We start from the raw sequence: 27,980 nt of genomic DNA, 5'->3' as shown, positions 1-27,980 counted from the left end.
TTGATTACTGTGTAAATTCAGACCGTGGACACTTTTGTAAACGTGTTCTACCTCAAGCGATTTTCTAGGTGATTAAAAAAAAGATTGATCATGATGGCAGAGAGGTATTCCTACAGCAGTGGCTCAACCATGGCTGATGATGAATAAAGAATATGATGAGTCGGCAATGATGGTTGAGTGAAACGATACTGAATGACAAGTGTTGAATTGTTTATTTAGAAGTAGTTTCTTGTCAACAAAACTGGTAACTAAACAAGTGATCAAATGCCATTCTTAAATATTCAATGTTATTTTGACAACGCTTAGCTATTCCATTGTTGCTCAAACTCGTGACAGAAATGTTGCTATTCCAAAAAATGTTAAGGATTAAAGTAAAAAAAAATGACATTCCATCGATACAACACCAGCAACCAGCAGCCACAAGAACTCACAAATCGCGGAGCGTTAACCAATCTTTACACACGGACATCCCAGCCGTGAATCTGCGCGTTGTTATGCACAAGGGTGGGCTCGGAACGGGGGTCCAAACGCGCTGGTCTCCATCACTTCTGTTCGCGGAACTTGTACTGCAGTTCACTGACGTCATCTTGAGAAACCTTAATCCAGCCAGTCTGACACATGTGGTACACTGCCGGGAAAAGAGCAACCACACACAGCCAGCACGTATTAGCAGTGCAATTGTAAACAGTCCTCTCGTATGTAAAACCTATAGAAGCTACAACTCACCAACCCGCATTAACAGGTCTAAATGAGAAAACGGCTATTCATGTCTGAAACGATCTATATTTACATATATGTCATATGCATATATATTTCTGTTCAATCATTAATAATAGTGGTGGGTTTTCTTGATTTATGTTCATGCATCACCACAAATACAGTCCTTAGCACCATATGTGATTAAGAACACATCTCTATTACTTACATTATTCATCGACATTACTTTGCACTGTGCTTAATACAATTCTTGATTATGTGTTAGCAATAAAGTGGGGCCCTTACAGTTTACGACGCCACCAGAATAGGCATCACGGTGAGTGGCGCTAGCGATGGCACGCCGACCCAGGTCGTAGGCCTCTTCCTTGGTCAGGTCCTCGCGGTAACCGCTGTCCAGAACACCAAAGGCGTACGGCGAGCCAGAGCCCACCGCAAACATCGAGCCTGGCAGGCGCATACCCTCATCGTCCACGTAGTACAGACCCGGACCCTGCATTGACACAAATTAAACATTAATTTTTGTTGAACTTCTTTAGCTCTGTACGTAGCAAACCATGCTCATCGGAGGTGCGGGGAAAGGACAACAAACTAAACAGAAAAAAGCAGTTCTTATTAACTGTTTTCATTTCTTGAGACAGCTTTTTTAATCAGACTGCAAAAAAATCAACAAGAAATTCCAGCTTCATTGCTGGCTTTCAAGTGACCGTATCTATGCCTGCTGAAGACATTGGAATCACAATGTGCGTCTCACCTTCTTGTCCCAGCCACAGATCATGGTGCCCATGGAGAGGCCCATGCCTTTGTACTGGTAAACCATGTTTGCCAGCAGCTTGGAAGCAGCTGCCACAGAGATGCGCTCCTTGTTCCTTAACTCGTAGATCCTAAAAGGGGACGAATAAAACATATTAAACACTCTCTCCCTTTAAAAAGAGACAGCTGCTCTCAGCGGCCTCTTACCTGTTTATATATATGAAGAAAATATGTTTTATATACATCTCCCACAACAGGTGGAGTAATGGGGTTGTAGTAAGCACACTTTGCTTTAAATCAAGCTACATGGGTTTGAGTCCTCACCACAGATTACATATCTGAATTGGTTATGGATCCCATTTTTCACCAACCTGCAATGACCAGTGTGTTAAAGTATGATCAAACAACCCATTCGACCAACATCGCTTGGGAAGGCCTTCATCCAGCAGTCGATTGACAAAAGGATATCATCATTATATTCCACACAATTACTACTTGAAACGATGAAGGGAGTTTGACTGTCAGTTATGAACACAAACCCACCTGCACTGCTTGGCAAGGACTCGCTCCCAGTACATGCAGTCAGCTGCTCCTCCAGCCATGGTGCCCAAGAGGTATGGATTAATCTCAATCACCTTCTTCACAGTCTGTGAAGCTGAGACGAGGAGGCATGGTCAGTTTTTTTACAAAGATACATACATATAATGCATTTCCAATTCACTTTCATTTTAAATTATATGCTGTTTTTTAGTTGGATAATCAATATGGATAAGAAATTATACAGCCTCCAAAAAATATATTCTGCTCACATCCAAGATAAACATGTATCTATTACATATTTTCAAATAATTCAGGCGTCCGTGAATCGAAAATGCAGTATGCTTATTAAATAAGTGTAATATCTTCCCATATATCTGTTGTTTTGTGTGTATTGCGTGCTTTCAGATGCGCTTCTGCGGAGTCTGGAAAGATCTTCCTTCCGATATTAGGAAGCCACCGGAGCTATGCACTTTTAAATCATCATCTAGATTGACAAACTAATTTCTTTGGAACTGCTTGTTAAGTTTTTTGTCCTTCCCCCGCACCTCTGATCAGCATGGTTGGCTACGTATGGTGTGAAAGAAGTTCAAAATACATAAACAGTTCTCAGATATGAACGTTGCTGGTATTTATTTTTATACCAATACAAATCAGTGGCGCTGTGAAGAAAGCTAACTAACACTCCATTGTTTTTCAGAATATACAAAAAGGGAACCCGAGTACACTATCACGTCTTTATATCAGTTACCATGTCAGAAATATAACCCAGAGCGCCCGGGTGATGGAGCCCTCACCGATGTAGGAGCCCGCGGTGGCTCGCGAGTCGACGGCCACGATGACGCCGTGCTGGAACTTGAAGGCCAGGGTGGTGGTGCCGTGTTGGAACTGGATCTTCACGTCGCTCTCGCCCGACGCGAAGGGCCGCAAGAATTCCACCGGCTGTAAACACGGGGACAGGGTCAAAACGATGTATGCACAGCCCAGGGGAAAACACAAAATCCGGATAAAAAAATATATAATCCATAGTACGGATATAGGCAGAGGAAAAACATAGATACTATCCACAAAGTCCAGAAAATTTAAGATCATTGACAGTCAAGACTCATGCACAGTCCACGGACAAATGCAAACCAACAAACACCCTGTCCAGAGAAATAAGCAACCCAGAAACACGTAATACAGTATAATTAAATGCATGGTCCACAGATAGAACCATTGTGCACGGACAACTTACACGGTCCACAGAAAATCCAAAACACAGTCTAGAGAGAGACGCACGGTCCAAAGATTCCCAGTCCGGACACAGTGTACACAACTCGGAGACCACCACGTTTCTGAGGGGTCTTGCCACACGCAAAGAGGAGGCCACGTTGTGGAGAAGCCAGCCGCGACACGGCTGAGCCGCACGGCCACTAGCAGCAGACACAGCGGCCTGCTCCGAGCGGGACTATCCCAACAGAGGCCCCACCGATCTCCCGCACGTTAACTATAAGTCGTTAACTCGTAACAGCTACACATTTGCGACACGTTACCGCGCGCTAATATCCACACTCGAGCCGCTGCAGCTAAGAGACTGTGCGGCAAGAGTCCCACCGCTAGTCACGACATGCCGGCCGGGCCTCGACGGCCAGGCCCCAGGTTCCCCTCGCCCGCCCGCCCGCCTCGCGTCGCGGGGACTCACGTCCTCCCCGGGCGGCACGGCGAAGCGCGGCTCCGAGAAACAGCCAATGTCGAGCTCGTGGAGCTGCATGCCACGGTTCCCGCCGCGAGCCCCGAGGCCCGGCAGGCTTTCTGCACACTCACGGTAGCCGCACACGTCCGCCAGCGCCATGACTACAGCAGTGAGTGGTGGTGGGGGGGGGGCTGACGAGGTCGACTGCCCGGCGTGCCCGCGAGGGGGCGCGCGCCTGGGCACGACGTGGCCTCGGGGGTGGGGGGGGGGATGGTGGAGTCGCTGTGTTTACAGGGGCCACCAGGGGCCGCACTGAAGGCCACCAGGGGCCACACTGAAGTATACCAGGGGCCACACTGAAGGCCACCAGGGGTCACATTGAAGGCCACCAGGGGCTACACTGAAGTATACCAGGGGCCGCACTAAAGGCCACCAGGGGCCACACTGAAGGCCACCAGGCACCACACTGAAGGCCACCAGGGGCTACACTGAAGTATACCAGGGACCACACTGAAGACCACCAGGCGCTACACTTAAGGCCACCAGGGGCCAGACTGAAGGCCACCAGGAGACATACTGAAGGCCACCAGGGGCTACACTGAAGGCCACCAGGGGCCACACTGAAGGTCACCAGGGACCGCATTGAAGGCCACCAGGAGCCGTACTAAAGGCCACCAGGGGACACACTGAAGGCCACCAGGGACCACACTGAAGGCCACCAGGGACCGCACTGAAGGCCACCAGGAGCCCCACTAAAAGCCACCAGGGGCCACACTGAAGACCACCAGGAGCCGCACTAAAGGCCACCAGGGACCACACTGAAGGTCACCAGGGGCTACACTAAAGGCCACCAAGAGCCGCACTAAAGGCCACCAGGGACCACACTGAAGGCCACCAGGCACCACACTGAAGACCACCAGGGGCTACACTGAAGGCCACCAGGGGCCACACTGAAGGCCACCAGGGGCCACACTGAAGGCCACCAGCAGCCGCACTAAAAGCCACTAGGGACCACACTGAAGACCACCAGGAGCCGCACTAAAGGCCACCAGAGACCACACTGAAGGCCACTAGGCACCACACTAAAGGCCACCAGGGGCTACACTGAAGGCCACCAGAGGCCACACTGAAGGCCACCAGGAGCCGCACTAAAGGCCACCAGGGACCACACTGAAGGCCACCAGGCACCACACTGAAGACCACCAGGGGCTACACTGAAGGCCACCAGGGGCCACACTGAAGGCCACCAGGGGCCACACTGAAGGCCACCAGCAGCCGCACTAAAAGCCACTAGGGACCACACTGAAGACCACCAGGAGCCGCACTAAAGCCCACCAGAGACCACACTGAAGGCCACTAGGCACCACACTAAAGGCCACCAGGGGCTACACTGAAGGCCACCAGAGGCCACACTGAAGGCCACCAGGAGCCGCACTAAAAGCCACCAGGGACCACACTGAAGACCACCAGAAGCCGCACTAAAGGCCACCAGGGACCACACTGAAGGCCACCAGGTACCACACTGAAGGCCACCAGCGACCGCACTGAAGGCCACCAGGAGCCGCACTAAAGGCCACCAGGGACCACACTGAAGGCCACCAGGCACCACACTAAAGGCCACCAGGCACCACACTGAAGGCCACCAGGGACCACACTGAAGGCCACTAGGAGCCGCACGAAAGGCCACCAGGGACCACACTAAAGGCCACTAGGCACCACACTAAAGGCCACCAGGCACCACACTGAAGGCCACCAGGCACCACACTGAAGGCCACCAGGCACCACACTGAAGACCACCAGGGGCTACACTGAAGGCCACCAGGGGCCACACTGAAGGCCACCAGGCACCACACTGAAGACCACCAGGGGCTACACTGAAGGCCACCAGGCACCACACTAAAGGCCACCAGGCACCACACTAAAGGCCACCAGGCACCACACTGAAGGCCACCAGGGACCACACTGAAGGCCACCAGGGACCGCACTGAAGGCCACCAGGAGCCGCACTAAAGGCCACCAGGGACCACACTGAAGGCCACCAGGCACCACACTAAAGGCCACCAGGCCCCACACTGAAGACCACCAGGGGCTACACTCAAGGCCACCAGGGGCCACACTGAAGGCCACCAGGAGCCGCACTACAGGCCACCAGGGACCACACTGAAGGCCACCAGGCACCACACTGAAGGCCACCAGGCACCACACTGAAGACCACCAGGGGCTACACTGAAGGCCACCAGGGGCCACACTAAAGGCCACCAGGTGCCGCACTAAAAGCCACCAGGGACCACACTGAAGGCCACCAGGAGCCGCACTAAAGGCCACCAGGGACCACACTGAAGCCCACCAGGCACCACACTAAAGGCCACCAGGCACCACACTGAAGGCCACCAGGGACCGCACTGAAGGCCACCAGGGGCTAGACTGAAGGCCACCAGGGGCTACACTGAAGGCCACCAGGGGCCGTACTGAAGGCCACCAAAGCCGCTCTAAAGGCCACTCGGGGCCGCCAGTGGTCCCACGAGCCTTGGCATGAAGAACATTGAACTATAATAATAGGGGGTTTACCCTTTTTCTGGCAACAAAACTGAAACCTTATTTTACAACGATTCATGTCTGTATTAACCACAATACCTGCAGTCAAAATGCAAATAAAAAGCATACTATGATAATATATGCATTGTCCTTGAAACTAATTGTCCATCCCTTGGTGTGGACCAATCAGTTTCAAGGACAATGCATATATTAATATATTATCATAGTATGTTTTTTTGCATTTTGACTGCAGGTATTGTGGTTAATGCAGACATGAATCATTGTAAAAAAAGGTTTCAGTTTTGTTGCCAGAAAAAAGTGGAAAAACGCTATTATTATATTTTGGTACTGGCAAAAGAGGTCTAATGATGAACATTGAACTAATCTAAACTTTCAATTTGTTTTACAAGGTAAGGTGCCCAAAAACACCCAACACTGTCAGCACCGCACTGTTAACGCTGTGATATGTATGTGTGACTGAACGCGATTACAATACTTGAATTGAATCAGAATATTTATACTGGAGGAATCCGATGAGCTATTAAGCTCTTTTGCACATACGTCCAGTAGGAGCGGGTCAGAACGTTACAAAAACAAACAATACAAAAAATACGATTGGAGTGAAAAGTACAAAAAAGGTAAACGAATCACCCACAATAATACGAATAAAACGAAACTTTCCCCATCCTAACAGGCAAAGCCCACTGAGGTATGAACGTATTTTTCATAAGCGACCTGGCCACAAATGATTGCTCAACAAAATGGCTTATCACGTGGTAATGTATAACTGCAAAACAAATCTAAATCATCTCAATGTATGTTTCTAAATGTGGAAGGAAAACCGGAGGACCCATAGAAAATGAGAGCATGATTATCATAAGAGCAGTGTGGTGATTGTTGGGTGAGTTTTAGTGAGTCGGTAAGTGGGTGACAGAGTGGATATAGTGAGGGTGTGAGTAGGTGACTGAACGTGTTTTTGTGACCTGCAGTGTGGTGAGTGTGTGAGTTAGTGAGAAGGTGAGTGTGTTGATGTGACCTGCAGTGTGGTGAGTGTGTGAGTTAGTGAGAAGGTGAGTGTGTTGATGTGACCTGCAGTGTGGTGAGTGTGAGTTAGTGAGAAGGTGAGTGTGTTGATGTGACCTGCAGTGTGGTGAGTGTGAGTTAGTGAGAAGGTGAGTGTGTTGATGTGACCTGCAGTGTGGTGAGTGTGTGAGTTAGTGAGAGGGGGAGTGAGTGTGTTGTTGTGACCTGCAGTGTGGTGAGTGTGTGAGTTAGTGAGAAGGTGAGTGAGTGTGTTGATGTGACCTGCAGTGTGGTGAGTGTGTGAGTTAGTGAGAGGGGGTGGGGGTGAGTGTATTGCTGTGACCTGCAGTGTGGTGAGTGTGTGAGTTAGTGAGAGGGGGAGTGAGTGTGTTGTTGTGACCTGCAGTGTGGTGAGTGAGTTAGTGAGAAGGTGAGTGAGTGTGTTGTTGTGACCTGCAGTGTGGTGAGTGAGTTAGTGAGATGGGGAGTGAGTGTATTTCTGTGACCTGCAGTGTGGTGAATGAATGAGCTAGTTAGAGGGGGAGTGAGTTGTTGTGACCTGCAGTGTGGTAAGTGTGTGAGTTAGTGAGAGGGGGAGTGAGTGTGTTGTTGTGACCTGCAGTGTGGTAAGTGTGTGAGTTAGTAAGAAGGGGAGTGAGTGTGTTGTTGTGACCTGCAGTGTGGTAAGTGTGTGAGTTAGTGAGAAGGGGAGTGAGTGTGTTGTTGTGACCTGCAGTGTGGTAAGTGTGTGAGTTAGTGAGAGGGGGAGTGAGTGTGTTGTTGTGACCTGCAGTGTGGTAAGTGTGTGAGTTAGTGAGAGGGGGAGTGAGTGTGTTGTTGTGACCTGCAGTGTGGTGAGTGTGTGAGTTAGTGAGAAGGGGAGTGAGTGTGTTGTTGTGACCTGCTATGTGGTGAGCTCTGAAAACGGCTGGAGGACTCAATAGGTTAAGTTCGCGAGAAAGGTAACTATGTTAGTGGTAGCGATATAAGAGCGACAGGAAGGTGTCTGGCCGCTGGTGAGCGAGTGAGTGGAGTGAATCGGTGAGTTCTGGATCATAGAATATCCTGATGGCTGCTTCATTCTGAAATCTGTCCAGCGCAGTGCAGTAGGAGAGGACAGAATCGTCATTCTAACTTTGGCAGAATGCGTGGTTTGGCAAAGCAACCGAGACGACGCCGTCACAATGTGTGTTGTCGTGCAGCAGCAGCAGCGTTAACTTTTTCCGAGTTAAAAGACGGCTTTGGCACAAAAGATGAAGCCAATCGTCTTTGATGTCTCCTCTGCGTTATGGGCAGAGAGGTGCAATCGGTGTAATGGGCAGTAGAGGGCAGCACCTAACCAGCCATGTTGCTACAACTCCCCCAACCACCTTGCAGCATGGTGAAGTATGGCCAAATACGTATCAAGGCCAAAGGAATGCTCTCATCCAGCAGTGGATTGACAAACACAAACTTGTACACCATAGGTTCGTGTGCCTCACCGCAGCCGCTAGGGGCCGCTCTACATTCCGCAAACCAAGTAATCCGGTCTTTTGTTCACCACGGGTGCAACATTGAACATCATAGAACACGTTTGGCGGGTGTGCAACCTCAGATGAACTTCATTGGTACCAGGAAGGTCTTCTTCGCCCTGGACTCAAACAGGGACAAGGGAGTCACAGCACGCATGTCTGGGGGAAGCGAGCTTCAGACTATTTTTTTTTTTACAGAATAGGTTACACGCTTGTAAATGTTACGATTATAACCGCCGGTGTATTATCAGTTAATGTTTCCACGCAGGCGTGAAATTAACTTGAAGACATCATCTTGTACAAGTGTTGTAACCTCTTCACACCTGGATGGGGACGACAGCTCAGTGACTAATCCCTCCGCGATCCATCTCATGACATGGAAGCGTGATATCCTGATGACGGCCGCTCAAAAATCCCATCAAAAGCTCATTTCCTTTTATGGGCAAATCCTCGCATGCATCATCCGCCTCGGAGGAGTTTGACGGCCCTGGGTTTGGGCGGTAGGTGGCCACGAAGTTTCCGAGTCGAGTTCAAGTCCCCCTAATGGGGTGTGTTTGTAGCCACGCAGGTACACAGGGGCGTGACCGCTGAACTCTTCGGCCGCGGATGTCAGCTCCTGTTCCCCGCGCCTCTTTGTAACCGAACTGTCTGGCCAGAGTATTTGTAGGGGGGGGAATTTCCCCATCAATAGCAACGAGTACAGACAACTCCGCCCCTGGGCTTAGCCGGGCTCGCGTCACACACCTGGGTGACGTCATGCAACCATGGCGCATGTGTAGAGTAAAATAATATTAAATTAACTCCTGCCATCTATATATACACACACGGTAGAGTGGGTCCACCTCGCTTCCGCCCGTGGGATTCGCGCCCGTCCTCCGTGCCGTGGGAGTGAGCGAGGCCCGCGATGGGGACGATGGTGATGATGGTGGCGGTGGTGATGGTGATGGGCGCGTGGTCCTCTGGGGCAGTACCTACGGCGCGCTGGCCAGGTTAGTGGAGCCGAGTTGAGCCACACAGTTTACAGGTGGAGCCACACAGCTTACAGGTGGAGCCACACAGCTTACGGATGCAGCCACACTCAAGTGGAGTCACATACGGGTGGAGCCGCACACACGGATGACAAGTTGAACCACACAGATGCAGACGGGCGAGACAAGTGGAGCCACACTCAAGTGGAGTCACATACGGGTGGAGCCACACACACACCTGGGCGCTACAGGAAACGCCCGTCATGCAGACGCGCTTACGGGTAGTGCTCCACCGTGCTGAGTGTTTTTGCGTCAGCAGCCGAGCGGAATTAAGTCCGTGGAGTTAAAGCGGCTTTTATAGTACACGTTTGTTTGCGTTGGCGAAACGTCGTACTCAGATTGTTCGTGTTGTGGATTTGCTCTCCAACCCACCGGCGTGCTGTACGAGTAACGAATTGGCACGTTCTGTTTACGTGACAAACCTTACTAATTGGCAGTGTCGGGTAGCGGCGGGTTTAACGACACATTGATATATTTACGCGATCTAACCCCAGAAAACTGTACTATGAATGATATTGCTCGCGAAAGCCTCCTGCGTGTTAAACTCAAGTGGCTTTTGTTTGAAAGAAGGACCACATGATAGCGTACGACGTTTCGGTTGCAACACAAGCAGCCATCATCAGGTACAGAAGAGCTAAATTTACGAGAGAGAGAGGAAACACATAACCCCAGATGTATATACAGACACCCAAGTAGGGGGAACTAACACAGATACAACAGGGGACGCAGAGAGAGAATCACACCAAACAAACAGGGTTTAGCAAAATTTGGTCTGTTGTATCTGTGTTAGTTCCCCCCTACTTGGGTGTCTGTATATACATCTGGGGTTATGTGTTTCCTCTCTCTCGTAAATTCAGCTCTTCTGTACCTGATGATGGCTGCTTGTGTTGCAACCGAAACGTCGTACGCTATTATGTTACTTTATTATTTCTTATTTATACGTGACTTTACCGAAAAAACCAAAGAGTAATTCCTGCAGTCACGAAAGCTTCGAATCAAGTCTAAGGACCACATGGTTTGGGACACGTCCGCAGGTTTGTATAGTGGTCATCTCGGAGGCAACAGATGTCATGGACGAGCCTGGTCTCTCATTCCAAACCACGTGGCCAACATCGTCGGGATGTCCACGCTAGGGGGAGGGCAGCCAAGTACCGTTTCAGACTGGTCAGATGAATCCGGCTGAATGAGTGAGACCGGAAGGTCGATTCTGCTCATGGGTGACTGCTCGTAGAAATGGTTTGGCCTAACGAATTATAATCAGTTGGGGTCGGGTGGACAGTTTTGGTTGACACTGAGCAGGTGACTGGTCAGTGCGATGGCTGCGTGACTGATAAATCACTGTTTTTGTGTTTAGTTTGTTTTCCTTCGCACCTCCGATTAGTACGATGGGCTACGTACGGTGCGAAAGAGGTTCGACATCCATCCATACATTCACTGTCGGTATCAAACACACGTCTTTCCCTGGAGCAAACGCCCAGTCACCGTGCTCAGGTTCAGGCAAGACGTGTCTCCGGTAATGCGACTTTGGCCATGGACTTGTGTCAGACTAAACCTGCTCACGCTTGCCAGGCAGAGTGCATGCACATCCCTATGGCAATTCACCGTACAGTAGACGACACGTGTGTGAGTGCATGTGATGCTGTGTGTAGTGGTGCAGCGATTTTGTATAGCACACTGCAATCCCCTCCTAGGTCGACTGGGCCTCATGAGTAGCTTGTGCAGTGTGTAAGCATCGCCACTCGGGGGACAAAGACGGCCAGGCATCGTGCTGGCCACCCACCCCCTCTTGTGCCGTGCAGACCGTCATAGGTGTTCGCTAACAGCACTTGCCCCAACAATCTGTAAAGGTTATACCAGGAAACATTGTCTTTGTCTGCTGCAGTGTCAAAGTGGGTCAGTCACACGGTTAAAATTACATGAGATGGTATTTCAACGAATTGTTTCTATAATTTCACAATCGCAGATAACTCCTGCTGTACAGCAAGTCCTGCAATAATTGCAATTCTACGAGCGAATCCGCACAGTCATATCTGTGTTTTGTAAACGTATCAATCCTTCAACACAGCGCCTTTGCCTTGCGATGATTACACACAGCAGTCGACCGTTGAGTAACAAACGTTGCAACGGATGCTACGTCTTGTTTAAACCTTTGCCAGGTGTCAACTTTGTCTCTTGTTGCTGTTGTGCAGTGGTCCCAGTCTGGCACATACTGGAGATGCGCAAAGAGCTCACGCTGCACCTGTGGCCACGCAAGGATGCTCCCCCCGGGGACCGGTGCCAGGTGTGCAGGGTGAACCCCAACCTGAACCCCAACCTGACGGCGAACTGCACTTACAACTCAACCGACCTGCACGTCAACCCCAGCGCCAGCATTCACGTGGGGTTCACGTGCCTCGAACCGGAGAAGCATTTTGCCATGAACGCCTCGCTCAAGTACCGTAAGAGTCCACCACTACTCGCCCGACACCGCAATCGGCAGCCAGTCTCGTTCCACTGTTGGATGAGAGGGCCACTCCAGGATGATGATGCCACCCCAAAACTTCCCACAGTCTTTGGGCAGCTGTAATTGGCACACTGCGCTTTGAACCCAACAAACGGAGCACAATTTGTAGCCACGGCAAACATCGCTGGTGATCAATATCCAAACGAGTTCTGGGATCCTCCTTAACAGACCCGTACTAACCGCTGATTGTGACTAAAACATCTTGGAGAGGCCTTCATCCAGCGGTGGACTGAAAAGTTGATGCAATGCTATCATACGCACCTTGTGGATAAGTACCCATTCACCGAACATGACCAAACGACGGCCACCCTTCCCATTGTTCCCCTCCTCTGTCGGGGAGCCCAGTGTTCAACCTCAAGCATCTGGGCCAGGTTTCCATGCGGGTCCCCACGCTGCCCAGGACCTTCCCGCTGTCGCTGGTGGAAGTGAAGTGGAAGCTGATGCTGTCCGCCAAGGGCGAGGAAGGCTCCCTGGAGATCCTATTCCCGACCCCTCGCCCCTCGACCATCAAACCGCCCAGCCAAAGGTACCGACCATATCGCACAATAGCGGCCTCCACGTGCAGCGTGGGGTCCCACTTAAAGTTTTGATTGTTCCTTTTTGTTTCATCAGTTGATGATGTAGTAATGATGCATCGCAACTACAATTTGCATTTACTTGTATTCATATAGCGGAGGCCTTCATCCAGCGCCCTTGTAATAACGGCTTGCGATGTTACGGCGTGGTACAAAATTGTCGATGTTACTACGATGGGTAAATGCGACCGGGTCTCAAGTCGCTGTACAGAGACTGTGCCAAAACGCGCGTTATTTTACCCAACCGTGAAACAAAAGATCTAAGAGTGAGCCCCCATGGCACAAGTAGAGCGTGACTCGTGTGCGTGGTGTTGTGGTTTGCAATAACTGCAGTACGTGCACTCGGCAAGCCGGCTGCTCACCCACCAAGCAGAATGCCACCGCACATAGACGCGAGGGTTTCTGGTGTATAGCAACGCCAACAACCCATTCTCAGAAACTGGGTGTTGTTATTTTTATAACAATGTGTCAAGATGTGGGCACCACGGTGGCGAGATGTTAACTTCATCGCCTCGTATGTAGGAAGGCGTGGGTTCGATCCCGTCCCTGATGCGTGTATATTTGGAGTTTGCGTGTCTCTCTCCCCGTGGTCGCCTGGATTTTTTCCCCCGGGTCCTCCGGTTTTTTCCTCCGCAGTTAGAATCAACGTCCTTTTTAGAGTATATGGCTGCTATACATTTCCACGTGATACGCCACTTCGTAGAGCTATCATTTGTGGCCTGGTCACTTCTGAAAAAAGAGCTGAATAGCTCGGTGGGCCTTGCCTGGTAAAATAAAAAAAATAGTTGAAATTATTCTGAAGCGTTAGCCTCAGTCAAACGGCAATGCATGAGTGACCGTTGTCTGCTCTGAGGCTTTTCCCTCCACCGCCAGGCCACGTGGCGCAATGCCGCGCACTGTCCACCAGGCGACGCCATCACACCACGTTGAGCAAGGCGAACAAGACCGTCACTTGTCGTTTTTTAATTGCTAAACTTTTATTTTATTTTACCACGTAAGGCCCACAGAGCTATCACAACCGACCTGGCCATCACAAATTATTGCTCAATGAAGTGGCTTATCGTGTGGAAATGTATAGCCATCACAGGTCCCTGGTTCCTTTCAGTCAGAATGATCTCTTACTCGACTCTGTACGATAAAAAAAACATTCTCGTGCTACCACCGATTGACAAATTACGTTTCTTGCATATGTGGGTGGTGTTAATAGCCACACATGAAGTTTAACTGTCCGCAATATAGTTTTTTTTGGTTAGATCGCGTAAATATAAAAGTGTCGTTAAACCCGTCACCACCCGACACAGCCAATTAGTAAGGTTTGTCACGTAAACAAAACGCGCAAATTTGTTACGAGTACAGCACACCGGTGTATTGGAGAGTAAATCCACAACATTTACAGCACACCGGTGTGTTGTACTAGTAATGAATTGGCACGTTTTGTTGAAATGACAAACCTTACTCTTTGGCTGTGTTTGGTGGTGGCGGGTTTAACAACACATTTATATTTACACGATGTAACCCAAAAAAACGTCTTATGGATACTGGTCACGAAAGCCTAGGTGTTAAACTGAAGTTTAACTGTTTAATCATTGAAACAGGAGATGGATTTAAAGGTGCTGTTTAGATGTGTGTGTGTGTGTGATGCAGGGGTAGAGGGAGACCAGGGATGACATGAAAGGTTGAGGTGGAAGGAGACGCAGGGATGATGGATGTGACGAGAGAAAAGGCACACAATCAAAGCCTGCCCCCTGTGGTAGTCGGGTTTTCGGCTTAGAAGATGTCGTGATCCATGTTCATAACCCTATAACCTTCTTCTCAACAGGTGATTGAATATTCTTCTTTGGTTCTTTCGGTAAGGTCACGTAGAATGAGAATAAAATAATAAAATAACACAATAAATTTCTCACGACGTTTTGGCCACAACGCAAGCGGCCGTCTTCAGGTGAAAGGTGAAAGGTACAGACCTGTCGGGACGACAGAGCTCTGTCTCACCTGAAGACGGCCGCTTGCGTTGTGGGCGAAACGTCGTGAGAATTTTATTGTGTTATTTTATTATTTTATTCTCATTCTACGTGACCTTACCGAAAGAACCAAAGAAGATGAATCCTTGCAGTCACGAAAGCTTTAAATTGATTGAATATTGTGAAAGCGGTGGCTCCGTGTTTTAGAGGGAGAACTTAAAAAAAAAATCATGCATCGAGATTGGTGGGAGACACGCAGAGGCTTTTAAGTTGTCTTGTTTTCTCTGTAATATCTCAATAAAAATTGAGTGTTCCATCTATAAATGGATCGGCAAGTAGTTTACCTGAACCCGTCTCGTAACAACGCGAGGCGCTGTCGTTGTGGCCGGCGTTCAACGTCGCAGGCCGCCGGGCGTTGCGGGCGTCTCGAACCGGGCGGGGCCCTGCGACGAGGGGGAGCTGCACATCTTCACGAGCGACTGGGTGGCGCAAGTCATGACGGTCGGCTCCTTCTGCCAGCACGGGGCTGGCAAGGAGGGCGGCCTCCAGAAACTGCTGTCGAGAAACGGCACGTCTGTTCGGCTCCTGTTACCGCCCAAGTCTCGTGCCAAGCGCTCGCCCTATTCCTCCGCCGTGGAGTTCAGCGTATCCTACCTGGCCCAAGAGATTCAAGGCAAGCTCGGCGAGCCGCTTTTGTAACGTCGCCGCGTAGGTTTTTGTGGTTGGGCTCTTGAGCCCTCGGATGGGTTATCGGGTTGCACCGCGCGTTCAACCGGAAAACCACGTCGGAGACCTCGGCGAATAATCGTTGTTCGGCAAAGTACCGGCAAGTGAACTCGTTTGTCCCGCGGATGAGGTGTCGAACGTGGACCTCCACAACCCATTGTCTCGTCCACGTGGCCGCAGATCAATACATCGTATTTTACGAGCTCGGACGCAATGGCTCGGAGGTGGTGCAGAGCGCGGGCTGGCCCCACGGCGTGCCGGACCTCATGTCGGGCAGCTGGCTGGTGAGCACGGCGGCGGTAAAATCCAGGAGCATTCCCGACTACGCCACCAGGGTCACGTTCCTCAACGCGAGCGCGCCCAAGTGCCGGCAGGGCCACGTCACCATGGTCGTGGAGCCCTTCACTTCTGCCCAGCCGCGCCACTCCCTCAACGAGGTCGGCACGCTACATGCGCCATTAACACCGGCTGTGAGGAGCAGGTGGCCCCCTGCTCTGCACAAGCAGTGAACGCGAATGACGAGACTCGCAAACCTGGCGTTTGGCGGCAGCGCGGGCTTACCGTGTCCTTTCCGTGTGGCTTGTCACTTCAGGGAAAGTCGTGGCGAGAGGACGACGCATGGCCCCAGTTGGTTGGGCTCTCCAGCGACACCTTCTACCTAAACTTCTCCAACTGCAAGGTGGAATCCGGCAGTCTTCTCTTCAAGGCACTCATAGAGCCAGGCGTAAAACCACCGCCAGGTAAAGCGCACAGCCGTCCCCGCTACACAACGCAGTCGAACAAAGCCAGGTCGTTAACATGAGAATATTTGTCGGATGCAAGTCTGTGCTCGTGTCAAGTGAGAATATTTTTTTTTTGTCACCGACAGACTCCAAGGCGCTGATGATTGGTGGGATAGCTGGCGGCGTGGTCGCCAGCGTGCTGGTGATAGTCCTGGTGACGGTGTGCTGCGTCTGCAAGTGAGCCCCAGACTGATACCTCCCCCACTCCACCCCCAAAGTCTTTGTTACAACTAAACACAAGGAAGTAGAATATTATTCAGAGCAAACAGCGCTTTTTTGTGTGAACCAGGAGGGATCGTGCAACCTTGGCAATCTCCTGGCTCCCTGTGGGTCGAGGGGGCCACGTGGATAACGCTCGCATGCGACGTCGCGCGAGCGAGAGTGGCGTCGTGTTCACACAAACGTGACGTCATCCACGAACTCGATTTTTGCGAACAAGAGCGGCGAGCGGCCACTTCTCGTGGTAAAATAACCGGCCGCCAAGTTCTTGGTTCTTTCGGTAAAGTCACGTAGAAGGGAAATAATAAAATAAAACAATAAAAACCACAGCAAGAAAATTTTCTTGCTGTGGTTTTCACACCTGATGATGGTTGCTTGTGTTGCAATCGAAACGTCGTGAGAATTTTATTGTTTTTAAAATTATTTTATTATTTCCCTTCTACGTGACTTTCCCGAAAGAACCAAGAATGTGAATCCCTGCAGTCACGAAAGCTTTAAATCGAAATTTGTCCGCCAAGTTGTTCGCCGGGCGCTCGCGTATGCGCCCTGGTGCTCGTGGGCCGGTCAACGCACCGCAGTCCGTGGGCCACGCGTTTCCCACCCCTGGTCTAAAACGCTGCGGTCTACTGGAGGCATAATGACGGCCAACGCACTTGGAGGGATCACATTCTCCTTCACGACCTCCGCTGGATGTATCTGTACCTGTGAGCAGCACCCTGTGGTTGCATTTGAAGTTTGCCGATCCTGCTGAAGCCAATCTCTGAACGACGCCCACAATTCTTCTTGTTCGTCTTCTAAGCCAAAAGTTTCATGACCACGTTGAATAGTCTGCTTGGATGTTTTCACCGTATTGTCCTATTCTGACACTGGCAGTTTACCACGACTGACGCCGCCGCTCCCGCACACAGGAAGCGAAGGCGAAAGCCCCCAAATACGAACGACGCAGGAGGAGATGGAGGCTTTCGGGGGCAGTACGAGGGCTTCGTGCCACGCGGGATGCAGAGTAGACCGACGCGCAAGGCCAGTGACTCCTCCATATACGAGGTACTGCTTCAGCCCCAGCCAACCGGGGGGGTGGTGTGTCATGCAAAACTCGATAACCCGTATAAGTTGAGTGTCCAGCTGGAGGGGCGACTTGTTTCGCATCGTGGGGCGTTGCTCAGCAACGTTTGGGGATGAAGTGTTGCCCCATCGCACACGTGGATTTTCTCCAAGTGCTCCAGTTTACTCGCACACGTTATGAACTCATTGGCTGTAAAAATCTGAATACATACGCAGCTGGTTGTTGCAGATTGTGACATTCAGTTTGCATGGATAGTGCGATAGAAAAATAGTTGTTTATAGCTTCACATCGAGTTTGGATAGTAAGCCAGCGGACGGATTCAGGAGGAGCAAGCGAATGCGGCGGGCAGTGGCGTTACCACGTGGTCCATGGTTTGAGATTGGTGACCACAGTCGCACTGCGGATGGAAATTTAATCATTAAGGTCACCGCCACCAACCTATGCAGAGTTGAAGCAATGGGCTTTGGGAAGTGTTCAAATTAACTTAACGTGCGTTGTATACACAGTTAAATACGTTGGGTTATCAAGTTTCCCAGGACACCCTTCAATTCAGAGCGCACCACCTCACCGTTTCTGCGGTCACATCCTCTTGAGCAAGGAACACCCCTTCAGAGTTAACTACAAATGAAACTCAGCGAAGCTATTACGAGATAACTTGTTTATATATGAGAATAGGTTTTCCCCTTCTATATATTTTCTCTTGTTAATTTCCCTAGGTCATACCCGACGAGGCTGTCTACAGCTTCCACCAAGCAGAAGACAAGAATCCCCCGACCCCCAACGGACAGGAGCACGTCCTCACCGAAAACGAGTTCTACCGCGCGTTCCACCACCTCTCGCCCCCGCCGCTGCCAAGCCGCAACACGCCGTCCACCTCCATGGAGATGGTGACCTACGACCTGCCCCCCACGGACGACCACGAGGACGACCGAGTGGACGAGGAGGAGCACGGGCGGCAGAATCAGCAACTACGCCCCGGGGAACCCCTACACAACCAAGTAGGGATTCCTGAAGCGACCGATGAAGAAGCCGTACAGAAATAGCAATATAGAGTGAAGGCCGACGTCTCTCCGATGTGTGTCCAGGCTGTGCCGCGTGCTCTTCGGTAGGATGGCCAACGTTTCGCTGCACGTGTTCCCGGAGAAGCTCCCAGCAACGTGGAACAAAAATGTGAGACATCGTGTGGAGCAAAGCGTCGGACGCACAACTGCAAAAACCTAAGCGTTTAGTATCTCCAGACAGGTGCTGTGCTGCTCTCCTGGAGCGCACCTTCCATGAAGACTTTTTTTTTTTACATGCCGTGTATAAGTGAAGGAGAATGGTGAGACGTTCTATTCAGTTCCTAAAGCTCCCAGCACGTGGAGCAAAATGTCGAACCTTGCGCTGAGCATGTTGGTACAACCCGAAAACGCATCGGAGAGTTATACAGCACAAAAATCCATCGTGGAGAAATGTGTGTCCCGTGTGTAAGCTACAAGACTGTTATCATCTTGACCCAGAGTAATTTAAGGAATGTGTTTATTCGTTTTCCCATATTAACAGTTGAAATAATTGGCCAAACTTTCTCAAAACCCTCCACCTGTCTACCCAGGAGTATAAATGGGCACACGACAGTTCGTTGATCGGGAAGCCGCGTGTGGTGGGGAAAAGCGTGGGTACACCGTCATCTCTTCCAAGACATCTGGCCATTGTGGAAGAGGTCAACAATATCCTGGAGAGTGGCTCCAGTGAGCTCCTCTCGAGGTCATTCCACCAGTGGTGTAAGAAAATGCAGGGCTCCGCCTTTGTTTTTAATGAATACAAAAGTTTTATTTTAAGTTAAAAACATTCTCACAATCTTTACACTTTTTTAATTCCAATGTACAGCAGAAACTCAAAGTAGGTATAGACAAGGCTGATTTGTTTACAAAGTGTCGTTTTATCATTTGAAATGTGTACATAAGAAACTGCGTTAGCAGAATAGTAATAATGCGTCAACTTTGTGTGTGAAAAACTAGCACACCGTGTGCCTTCCTGTGTACGAGTTCCTCATGGGAACTATTTAAAATGTCGTTTTGCTGCCGTGTTGTGAGTTTACCCTGAATAAAAAATTTAACTTTTTCTCGGTACACCTCGTTGCTAGTAAAACACTGCAGGACACAGTCATACGGCCAGTGATGCGGTTGACCGTGTGACAGACGATCCTCGAGCCGGTTCAATTCTCGTCCAGGAAGAAGGAAACGTTCAGCAGAACATCTGCAGGGAAACCGGTACAGAATGCAAGCGTGATTCACGGGCGATACAGTAACAGCATGGGACAAACGTCGACACGATATTTCTAATCCCTGGCACGTCAACCATAATTTTCCAGTGGGCCATGGAATAAAACCAGTGTGCGCGAGCCAGAAAAACACGTCTTGTAGAATGTCCTTATGTTTTCACGTCAATGTTGCACGCACAGGCTTTTTCAGTGTCTGGACAAGTAAACATTAACCTCCACCTGTTTTTTCCAGGTCTCTGATGTATTTGATTTCGATAATATTTCTCTTGTCTCCAGCTCTCTCAACTCCATCTCGTTTATCGTTCATCTCACTAACCTGTACCGGAGCTCGGTCGGCCACCAAAATAAACTTTGGGCCACCAGATTAAAAACTCCGTGCCAATAATAGCATAACAGATGTCTACAATGCTAGCCAAACACTTGCTAGGACTCTAAAGAATAAATACAATAAAATACAATGTGGGCTCTCTAAAGGAGGCCTCTTCCACCAGCAGTGGCGTGAGCGACCTTTTTTATTGTATAAATGTGACATCACTAGAAGCTGGGGACATTGACAGGGGAAAAGAGTAAGGTGTCGAATATAGACAAACAGGCAGGGAGTCAAACGCATGGACGGCTGGGGGAAGGGAGTTCCAGACAATGAGGGCAGCAGAGGATAATGGAGCAACCTCTCACGGAGCAAAAGTTGACTGGGGGCTTCAATAGATGCGTTCATGTGAAATGACACGACTTGCCCTTTGAAATGTTTGAGATGAGATGTCTATACGTTGAACTTCTTTCACACCGTACGTAGCCAACTGTGGTAGTCGGTGGTGTGGAGGAAGGACAACAAACTAAACCAAAAAATAAGTTCTAAAGAAACGAGTTTGTCAATATTGACGATTTAAAAGTGCATCGCTCCAGTGGCTTCCAAACATCAGACGAGCATTCCAGACGGCCGCAGAAGCGCAACTGAAAGCGCGCGATGCAGATGTGATGCAGGTTCACTCGTCGCTGTATGCAAGCACCCCGAGAGGCCCCGCTACTCGCCGTGAATGAAGTCGCTGTCTCGCTTGGAGGAGAGACGAGCCCAGGCCTGCGGGAGGCCCTGGATGTAGCCCAGGTCCTGCTCGCCGACCCTCTGCAGCAGCAGCCTTCGCTTCACGAACCTGACGCAGTGTCGGCGGTCGTTAAGCTCCACGTGCGAAACAAATTGATCGAGTCGAGATAAACTGCAAAGCCCCTAAACCTGTAGAAATGTTAGAGCTGTGGTATCTTAAAATGGGACGTGTGCAGTGAAAACGAACGTGAAGAGTATTGTCTAACGATGCCTCAATTAATTGATCACACGTAAGAAATCAATCGATTATGCTTCAGCAACAAGAGAAGTAGGTTTATAGGTAGCCGATATTTATGATTCAATTAACCAACTTCTAAGTGAGGGTTAAACATATTACAGCAACCCAATGGGTCACATTAATGATAAACAGAATATAGTCAAAAATGACAGAACTCTAAAAACTATTTTTTTTTTACCAGGTAAGGTCCACTGAGCTATGTAGCTCTTTTTCAGCAGCAACCTGGCCACAAATGATAGCTCAACGAAGTGGCTTATCACGTGGGACTTTATAGAAGTCAAATACTCAAAACGCATGTTTCTAAATATGGGGGGAAGAACCGGAGAAAAATCCACGTGACCACAGAGAGAACGTGCAAACTCGAAATATCCAGGGGTCAGGGTCGGGATCGAATCCACGAGGTACTCCATATCAGGTGAGGTAGTTAACATCTCTCCACCTTAGCACCCCTCAACAATGTGATGAGGATCAAGTTAAGCTCCAGATGTCACATTTGGAAGTAAACTATGCCCCTCACAACAACAACAAAAATTAGTTCGAGGACCACGTGGAATAACTCACATTCACTGAACTGTCTACTCAATGTCAACACAAATGAAATAGCACGATCATGGAATGCAGCTTCATTCTTCTATTCGAAATAGGAGACCAAACTTGAAGAATCATTGGCCTGTATCACACAAAGTTTTTCACGAACATCGCTGGAACAAAATAATTCACAATTTAGAAGCCAGCCAACTTGCAATTAAGAAACACTCAGCACATTTTTAATAGCACTGCCTTAAATTGAAAAATACATAATACTCTAAGTTTAGAATATTATTAAGGCCCTTCATATTTTAAAGAAGTGTAATTGACGAATGTCTGTGCACCACTGCCAACGCAGCAGTACCACCAAATAATTTGAATTGAGGAAAGGTTTCTCTACCCATCGACCACGCATAACCAATCACATTCTGGAAGAGACTCTTAATCCTAATGTCAACGTGTAACACGCACAGTATATGCTCACTCTGATGAGAGAACGACTCGGAGGGGTTAGGAACCACAAACAAGCGGGAATGTAGCTACGTGATGAGCCGGTGGCAACAATTACCTAAGCTCTGTAGTGCTCTAGATATTAAGGTGTCATCAGTTAATTAATCAGTGTCTAGATGTGGGAGGCAATCGGTGCACCTGGAGAAAATCCACGCGTGAAAAATGGAAACACTCTATCCCGTACAGACGGAACAGGTGAAGTCAACATTTTTACTGTATCGCCTTCTCCTGGCAAGCCAGGGTCATGCCACCCAGATGCCCACGGGATGGAAGCTTCACAACGTTTGCGCGAACCACCAAAGCTCGCTCTCCACAGTGGTGGATTACAGGCTAACACGTATGAAATATCATTACGCCCAGCTTTTGTGACTCTGAAAAGGCGTTTAAACTCGGTGGAAATTGACCGTCATTTGCAGGTCACTCTTTACGTACGCCCCCGGACGGGTGGCATCGCCGTCGTATGGTCGCTGCGTCGCCCGGTAGCGGCGACCGCGGGAGGGGAGGATACTCGAGGCGCCGCATCCGCTCCACATCCTGCAGCCACGCGAGCATGTCGGCCAGCGATGGCCGCAGGGCCGTGCGCTGCAGGCAGGTGGCCAGGGCGGGCGCGTCCCTCTCGTATGTGGCCCAGCAGGTGCCGAACTCGCCGCTCAGATGGTCCCGCAACTCCTGCAGAACCTTCCTGTGAAAAAGCGACAGGCCCGCTCTCATCATCTGCAGCATCCCACGGCAGATAATGAGGCTTACCGCAGCCTTCGCTCGGAGGTTCGGAGAACCGTGAGGTGCTGTAAGAATGGGTTGCTGAGGAGATGGAGTCTGCCTCAATGGCCCGCGATCACAAATCACTATTGAACTCCTTCAAAAAAGTAACCTGCAGCACCGCACCTATTACCATCATTAGGGGAAAAAACGGTGATCCAATCTCCGACCCCCAGGAACAAGTTTGCAGATTTGCTGAGCATTTATGTGAAGTCCTGGGGGAGGGGAAATCCCTCGGCATAGAAAACATCGTGGGACAAAGTGGGGATGATCCTGCTGAAACTGCGGTGTCTCAAATATTGGAAGAAGTCACCGCCTGTGAGTGGCTGGCTGAAGTGCCATCTGTTGAGGAAGTACTAAAGGTGATCCAGAGTCTCAGACAAGGAAAGGCAACGGGCAGAGATGATCTCCCAAGCAGTCTGGACCACTGGACGGGTTCCACAGGATTGGAAGGATGCCCTGGTGGTCCCCCTCTTTAAGAAGGGGGACCGCACAGACTGTAACTACAGGGGCATCTCACTCCTCAGTGTGCCGGGAAAAGTCCTGGCAAGGATTATTCAACATCGCCTTGCCAGGCACGCTGAGGAGAAGCTTGCGGAGACCCAATGCGGTTTCAGGAAAGGGCGGTCATGCACAGATGCCATATTTTCTGTCCGTCTTCTACAGCAGAGGTGTAGGAAATTACAACAAGACCTACATCTCTGCTTTATTGACCTGCTCAAGGCCTATGATACCATCAGTAGGCCTCGGCTCTGGGTTATTCTTCGTGCTTTTGGAGTCCCTGACCCTCTGCTCATGATCATTAAGGACCTTCATGATGGTGAGCGGGCCCGGGTACAACTATGTGGCCGGGAGTCGGAGACACTCCCTGTTCACCTTTGGGTGCGACAGGGCTGGCCTCTGGCTCCCACATTATTTAACATCTTTTTCGACCACGTAGTTCGTGAAGCCTTTGATGGCTGTACCAGAGGAATTTCCATCTGGTACAATGGAAGGCTGATCGCTGCCCAGGTGTGGTCAGGGATGGTTCCCTATTGGTCAACCAGGTTATGTTTGCTGATGATCTGGTAATTGCTGGAGGAGTTGGAGGCGCTGCTGCTGAACCTGGAGCGTGCCACTAGGAGGTGGGGCCTTACCATCAGCCCCACCAAAACTAAGCACCTGCCTGGGCATATTGTACCATCGGGCACTCCACCCCCACAACTCCCGATTGGTGATGGGGCAGTTGTGGAGAGAGTGGAGAGTTTCCCATACCTGGGCAGTGTGCTCATGACCGGCTCTGGTTTGACAGTAAAGGTCTCACTCCGAATCAGTTGAACGTCATTTTCTTTTAATTGGTTGCATAACGCTGTGTGGAAGCTACCTGGTCTGTCGCTCCGCACGAAGCTTCAGGTCTTCTCGGCCAGTCATTCCCTCCCTTCTCTACGCTTGCGAAACGTGGACCCCCCTAATGGAACATCTTCACCGGTTGGAAACATTTAGGCTGGCCTGCCTACGATCCATCCTGGGTTTAACCAGGCTGGATTGTGTAAGGAGCTCAGAAATCCTTGAAAGATCTGGACAAAGTCGCATCGGTGAGCTCCTCCAGCAGGCAAGGCTGCGTTGGCTGGGTCATGTAGCCCGCATGCCCAGTCACCGCATGCCTAAACAGCTTTTGTTCGGCTAGATAGAGGGGGCTAAACGGGCATGGCATGGGTTAGAGAAGAGATGGAGTGATGTGGTACAGGAGGATGTGGAGCTGAGTGGACTTGCCGATGACTGGTACCAGCGGTATCAAGATCGGCCTCTGTGGAGGAGGCTCGTGAAGGACGCTACTGGACAGTTGGAGGCAGTCGCCTTCCAACAACAACGGAGGGCGGAGGAGCGACGCTCGCAACAACGAGCGGAGCGCCGGGTGGCTAAAGCACAGCAAGTTGGCACAGTAGGGAGCACAGGTGGTGCATCAGCCAGTCGACTCGTGGCACCTGGGTTTGCCCCGTGACCTCCTGCCAGAGGGCGTTTGACACTTCACGTGTCCTCAACGTGCAAATATCCTGGCACAAGCGCCGTGGTGATGTCACCGCCACTTAGTGGCAAATGGCGGTTGTTGTGTTGTTGTTGTGTGTCACCGACACAGCTCTCCACGCAGTGGACATTCGGAGAGGCAGTCGTGCAGCCCTGCAATTAATTGCTTGCTTGAGTCGCTTGCTGGCGTAAGGGACCTCCAGTTCACCTTTTAATAATTAATGCACCATGTTCTACAGGTACAGGAATTTGGCCTACTCTTCCACACTGGCCAAACCGACCGGACGACTAACAGTGGTAGATATCTATACGACTGCGTGCACAGAGGCGAGAGAGGGGTCGATCAAACTTGCCCCAATGTTTCGACGGACACGCCAGGATTCACAAAGTAACTGTACGTTTACATGTACGGTACTCCATGAGATAAACAAAACTTAAACTTAGTTTAGGCGATGTTCTTGGCTGGGTTATTAACAAACAAATATTAGCTGAGGCTACCGATTTTTTTTTATAACATTCAAAAAATTATTCATGCAAGATCTCTTGATGTGGAGCATCTCGAACGCAAGTGTCCCCCGGGCGTCAAATGACACGTCCACAGCAAGATGTTAACTACCTCGCCTGGTATACAGGAGGTCGTGGGTTCGATACAGCCCCTGACGCCTGCTGCTGCTGTATATTTGGAGTCTGAGTCTCTCTCTCTCTCTCTCCCCGTGGTCGCATTGATTTTACTCCGGGTCCTCTGGTTTTTTCCTCCACATCTAAAATCAACGTGCCTTTAGAGTATTTGGCTGCTATAAATGTACATAAGCGATAAGCCACTTCGTTGAGCTATCATTTGCGATAGGCAGGTCGCTTCTGAAAACAGGTCCCTGCAGGGTGGGCTGGTAGGAACATTGGAATTTTTCACTTCGTTAAAGTATTGAAAGGGGACGGACGGACACATTAATCTATTGCAGGCTGGTACACTCAGTTTACAACTTCGTTCCTACCAGTAAAAGAGCTACATAGCTCAGTGGGCCTTACCTGGGAAATTTAAATTAAAAGGTCACGTTAAAATAGTGACACGTGCGGTATTGACGCGCAAACATTTGAAAATGATCTCTGCTCCTTTCGACGATGCGCTTGAATTTCACGGCCCCCCGGCCCCCCGTGAAAGGCCGTGAGCCACACTGGACTCGTGATTGATGTTCTTGGAGGCCCTTCGGCACTTGTGTTTCGTTGGGACTGCTGCTGCCCCCCACCGCCCCCCAATGTTACTACCACCGTCGCTGGCACTCGCTAAAGCCGATACTAAAACTGGTCCCTGCAGGGTGGGCTGGTAGGACAAGTCTCTGCGCTGTCTATTGCTGATTTTACACCCAACAGCACGAGATTTCACTTCGTTAAAGTATTGAAAGGGGACGGACGGACACATTAATCTATTGCAGGCTGGTACACTCAGTTTACAACTTCGTTCCTACCAGTAAAACTGTCTCCCATCAACCATAGACAACACCGCATTGTCTTCCCCTGCGATACTCTCGATTGGGATTGTGCGAAAAACACCATTTGAAGATTATTGCTTCAAAACAATCTCGAAACGTTCATCTCCCGGTGTTAATTTCTCTCACCTTACGAACGAAAACTATTGACAAGACTCTGCCTCTTAGTATAGACACGATGCTTATTACTTGCCCTATAAATATATTTATTCAAGAAGAAATATCATACAAAAAAACATGGTAATTTATTTTATTTTCGGAGGCCCTTTTAGGTTGTGGGTAGGCCCGAGGCCTGCCGGGTGTGTGAACAAGGCCCTGTCGGACTCACATCTGCTCCTCCACCCTGGCCAGCAGCTCCTCCATGGCCTGGGCGATCTTGTAGCCGAGCCGGGGGCCCAGGTCGGGGAAATCCCTCAGTGGGGTCGCGTCCAGGTCGACGTCGCGCAGACACCGCAGCTGCTCGGCCCTGTTGGCCAGCGAGGCGAGCGGGGCCTCGCACGACGCCACGGCCGCATCCCACGCCCGGGAGTCGCGCCGCGCCACGGCCAGGGCCCGTCTCAGTGAGGCCTCCGCGCCGGCGAGCGGGGCCCGAGGTGGCAACGAAGGCGACGATTCCGGCGTGGCCCGCGACCTTCCGCACTTCATGATGCCGCCGCCAATGTTTCCTCGACGACCCTCGGGTCGCGTGCGGACGAGCGACGCTCCACCCGGCTGAGTTCGCCTGCGCGCGAGGTCACCACCTCGATGGCAGTCCACCGCACCGGAGTCTACCTGCGCTGGCCGCCGCCTGCCGCTGCCTGCTCGAAGTTCAGCGAGAGTCCAATTCACGAGTGCACTGGAACGTTGTCGCTCGCGTGTCCTGAGGAGTGTCACCTCGGGCGCGACGGTGGCGCTGGCAGAGAGAGAAGTTGAGCGCCGAGACGACGCACAGAGAGCACGGCGGGGAGGTCGAGAGGAGCGCGGCGGTGATCGAGAGACGACGAGCGGAGAAGAAGTGTGTGGAGACGACAGCGGGCACCGACCGGGCATTTGTGGAAACTACTGCGCATCTGTGAAAGGCCGCTTCATCGTGATACCAGTGGGGGGGACGGTGAGATGGAGGGAGATCTTGCCTGGAGCCGTGAGCTCGCGACCCGCTACTGTCTGTCTCCACGTGTCGACTGTCTGTCTCTAGTCTCCACGTGTCGACTGTCTGTCTCTAGTCTCCACGTGTCGACTGTCTGTCTCTAGTCTCCACGTGTCGACTGTCTGTCTCTAGTCTCCACGTGTCGACTGTCTGTCTCTAGTCTCCACGTGTCGACTGTCTGTCTCTAGTCTCCACGTGTCGACTGTCTGTCTCTAGTCTCCACGTGTCGACTGTCTGTCTCTAGTCTCCACGTGTCGACTGTCTGTCTCCAGTCTCCACGTGTTAACTGTCTGTCTCCACGTGTTGACGATCTCCATACACAAGGGGGGGGGGGGGGTCAGAGGTCGCGGCGGACGGCGACTCGCGCGGC

At 50.6% G+C, this 27,980-nt stretch overlaps 3 protein-coding genes across 5 annotated transcripts; 1 reads left to right on the top strand and 2 right to left on the bottom strand.

Annotated features, from left to right (window-relative positions):
* Positions 1 to 197: 197 nt before the first annotated feature.
* On the bottom strand, positions 198 to 3,873 carry LOC116945742 (proteasome subunit beta type-5-like). Its single transcript, XM_032960256.2, has 6 exons — positions 3,689 to 3,873; positions 2,802 to 2,946; positions 2,011 to 2,122; positions 1,469 to 1,598; positions 1,003 to 1,207; positions 198 to 628 (listed from the first exon to the last, which is right to left on the bottom strand). The coding sequence occupies exons 1-6, from the start codon at positions 3,836 to 3,838 to the stop codon at positions 543 to 545; spliced, it is 828 nt and encodes a 275-aa protein (XP_032816147.1). The 5' UTR covers positions 3,839 to 3,873; the 3' UTR covers positions 198 to 542.
* A 5,378-nt stretch (positions 3,874 to 9,251) lies between these two features.
* On the top strand, positions 9,252 to 19,702 carry LOC116945734 (uncharacterized). Of its 2 annotated transcripts, none has more exons than XM_076069755.1 (9): positions 9,252 to 9,737; positions 11,966 to 12,214; positions 12,625 to 12,805; positions 15,217 to 15,485; positions 15,719 to 15,822; positions 16,131 to 16,278; positions 16,407 to 16,497; positions 17,448 to 17,583; positions 18,319 to 19,702. In XM_076069755.1, exons 1-9 carry the CDS (start codon positions 9,653 to 9,655, stop codon positions 18,643 to 18,645), a joined length of 1,590 nt encoding a protein of 529 aa, XP_075925870.1. In that variant the 5' UTR covers positions 9,252 to 9,652; the 3' UTR covers positions 18,646 to 19,702. The 2 variants fall into 2 exon arrangements, with proteins under 2 accessions (XP_075925870.1, XP_032816132.2); XM_032960241.2 differs by having other exon boundaries at positions 15,719 to 15,975.
* On the bottom strand, positions 19,386 to 27,908 carry AIRIM (AFG2 interacting ribosome maturation factor). Of its 2 annotated transcripts, XM_032960249.2 has the most exons (4): positions 26,813 to 27,902; positions 22,746 to 22,919; positions 20,892 to 21,010; positions 19,386 to 19,837 (listed from the first exon to the last, which is right to left on the bottom strand). In XM_032960249.2, the coding sequence occupies exons 1-4, from the start codon at positions 27,511 to 27,513 to the stop codon at positions 19,797 to 19,799; spliced, it is 1,035 nt and encodes a 344-aa protein (XP_032816140.2). In that variant the 5' UTR covers positions 27,514 to 27,902; the 3' UTR covers positions 19,386 to 19,796. The 2 variants fall into 2 exon arrangements, with proteins under 2 accessions (XP_032816140.2, XP_032816141.2); XM_032960250.2 differs by lacking the exon at positions 22,746 to 22,919 and having other exon boundaries at positions 26,813 to 27,908.
* Positions 27,909 to 27,980: the final 72 nt, after the last annotated feature.

The sequence above is a fragment of the Petromyzon marinus genome, chromosome 25 (assembly GCF_048934315.1).
Source record: "Petromyzon marinus isolate PM22_M1 ecotype Great Lakes invasive population chromosome 25, UKy_Petmar_22M1.pri1.0, whole genome shotgun sequence".
In the NCBI taxonomy this organism is placed as follows: Eukaryota; Metazoa; Chordata; class Hyperoartia; order Petromyzontiformes; family Petromyzontidae; genus Petromyzon; species Petromyzon marinus.
The sequence above is the reverse complement of the archived record's forward strand: the minus strand, read 5'-3'. Positions and strand labels throughout refer to the sequence as shown.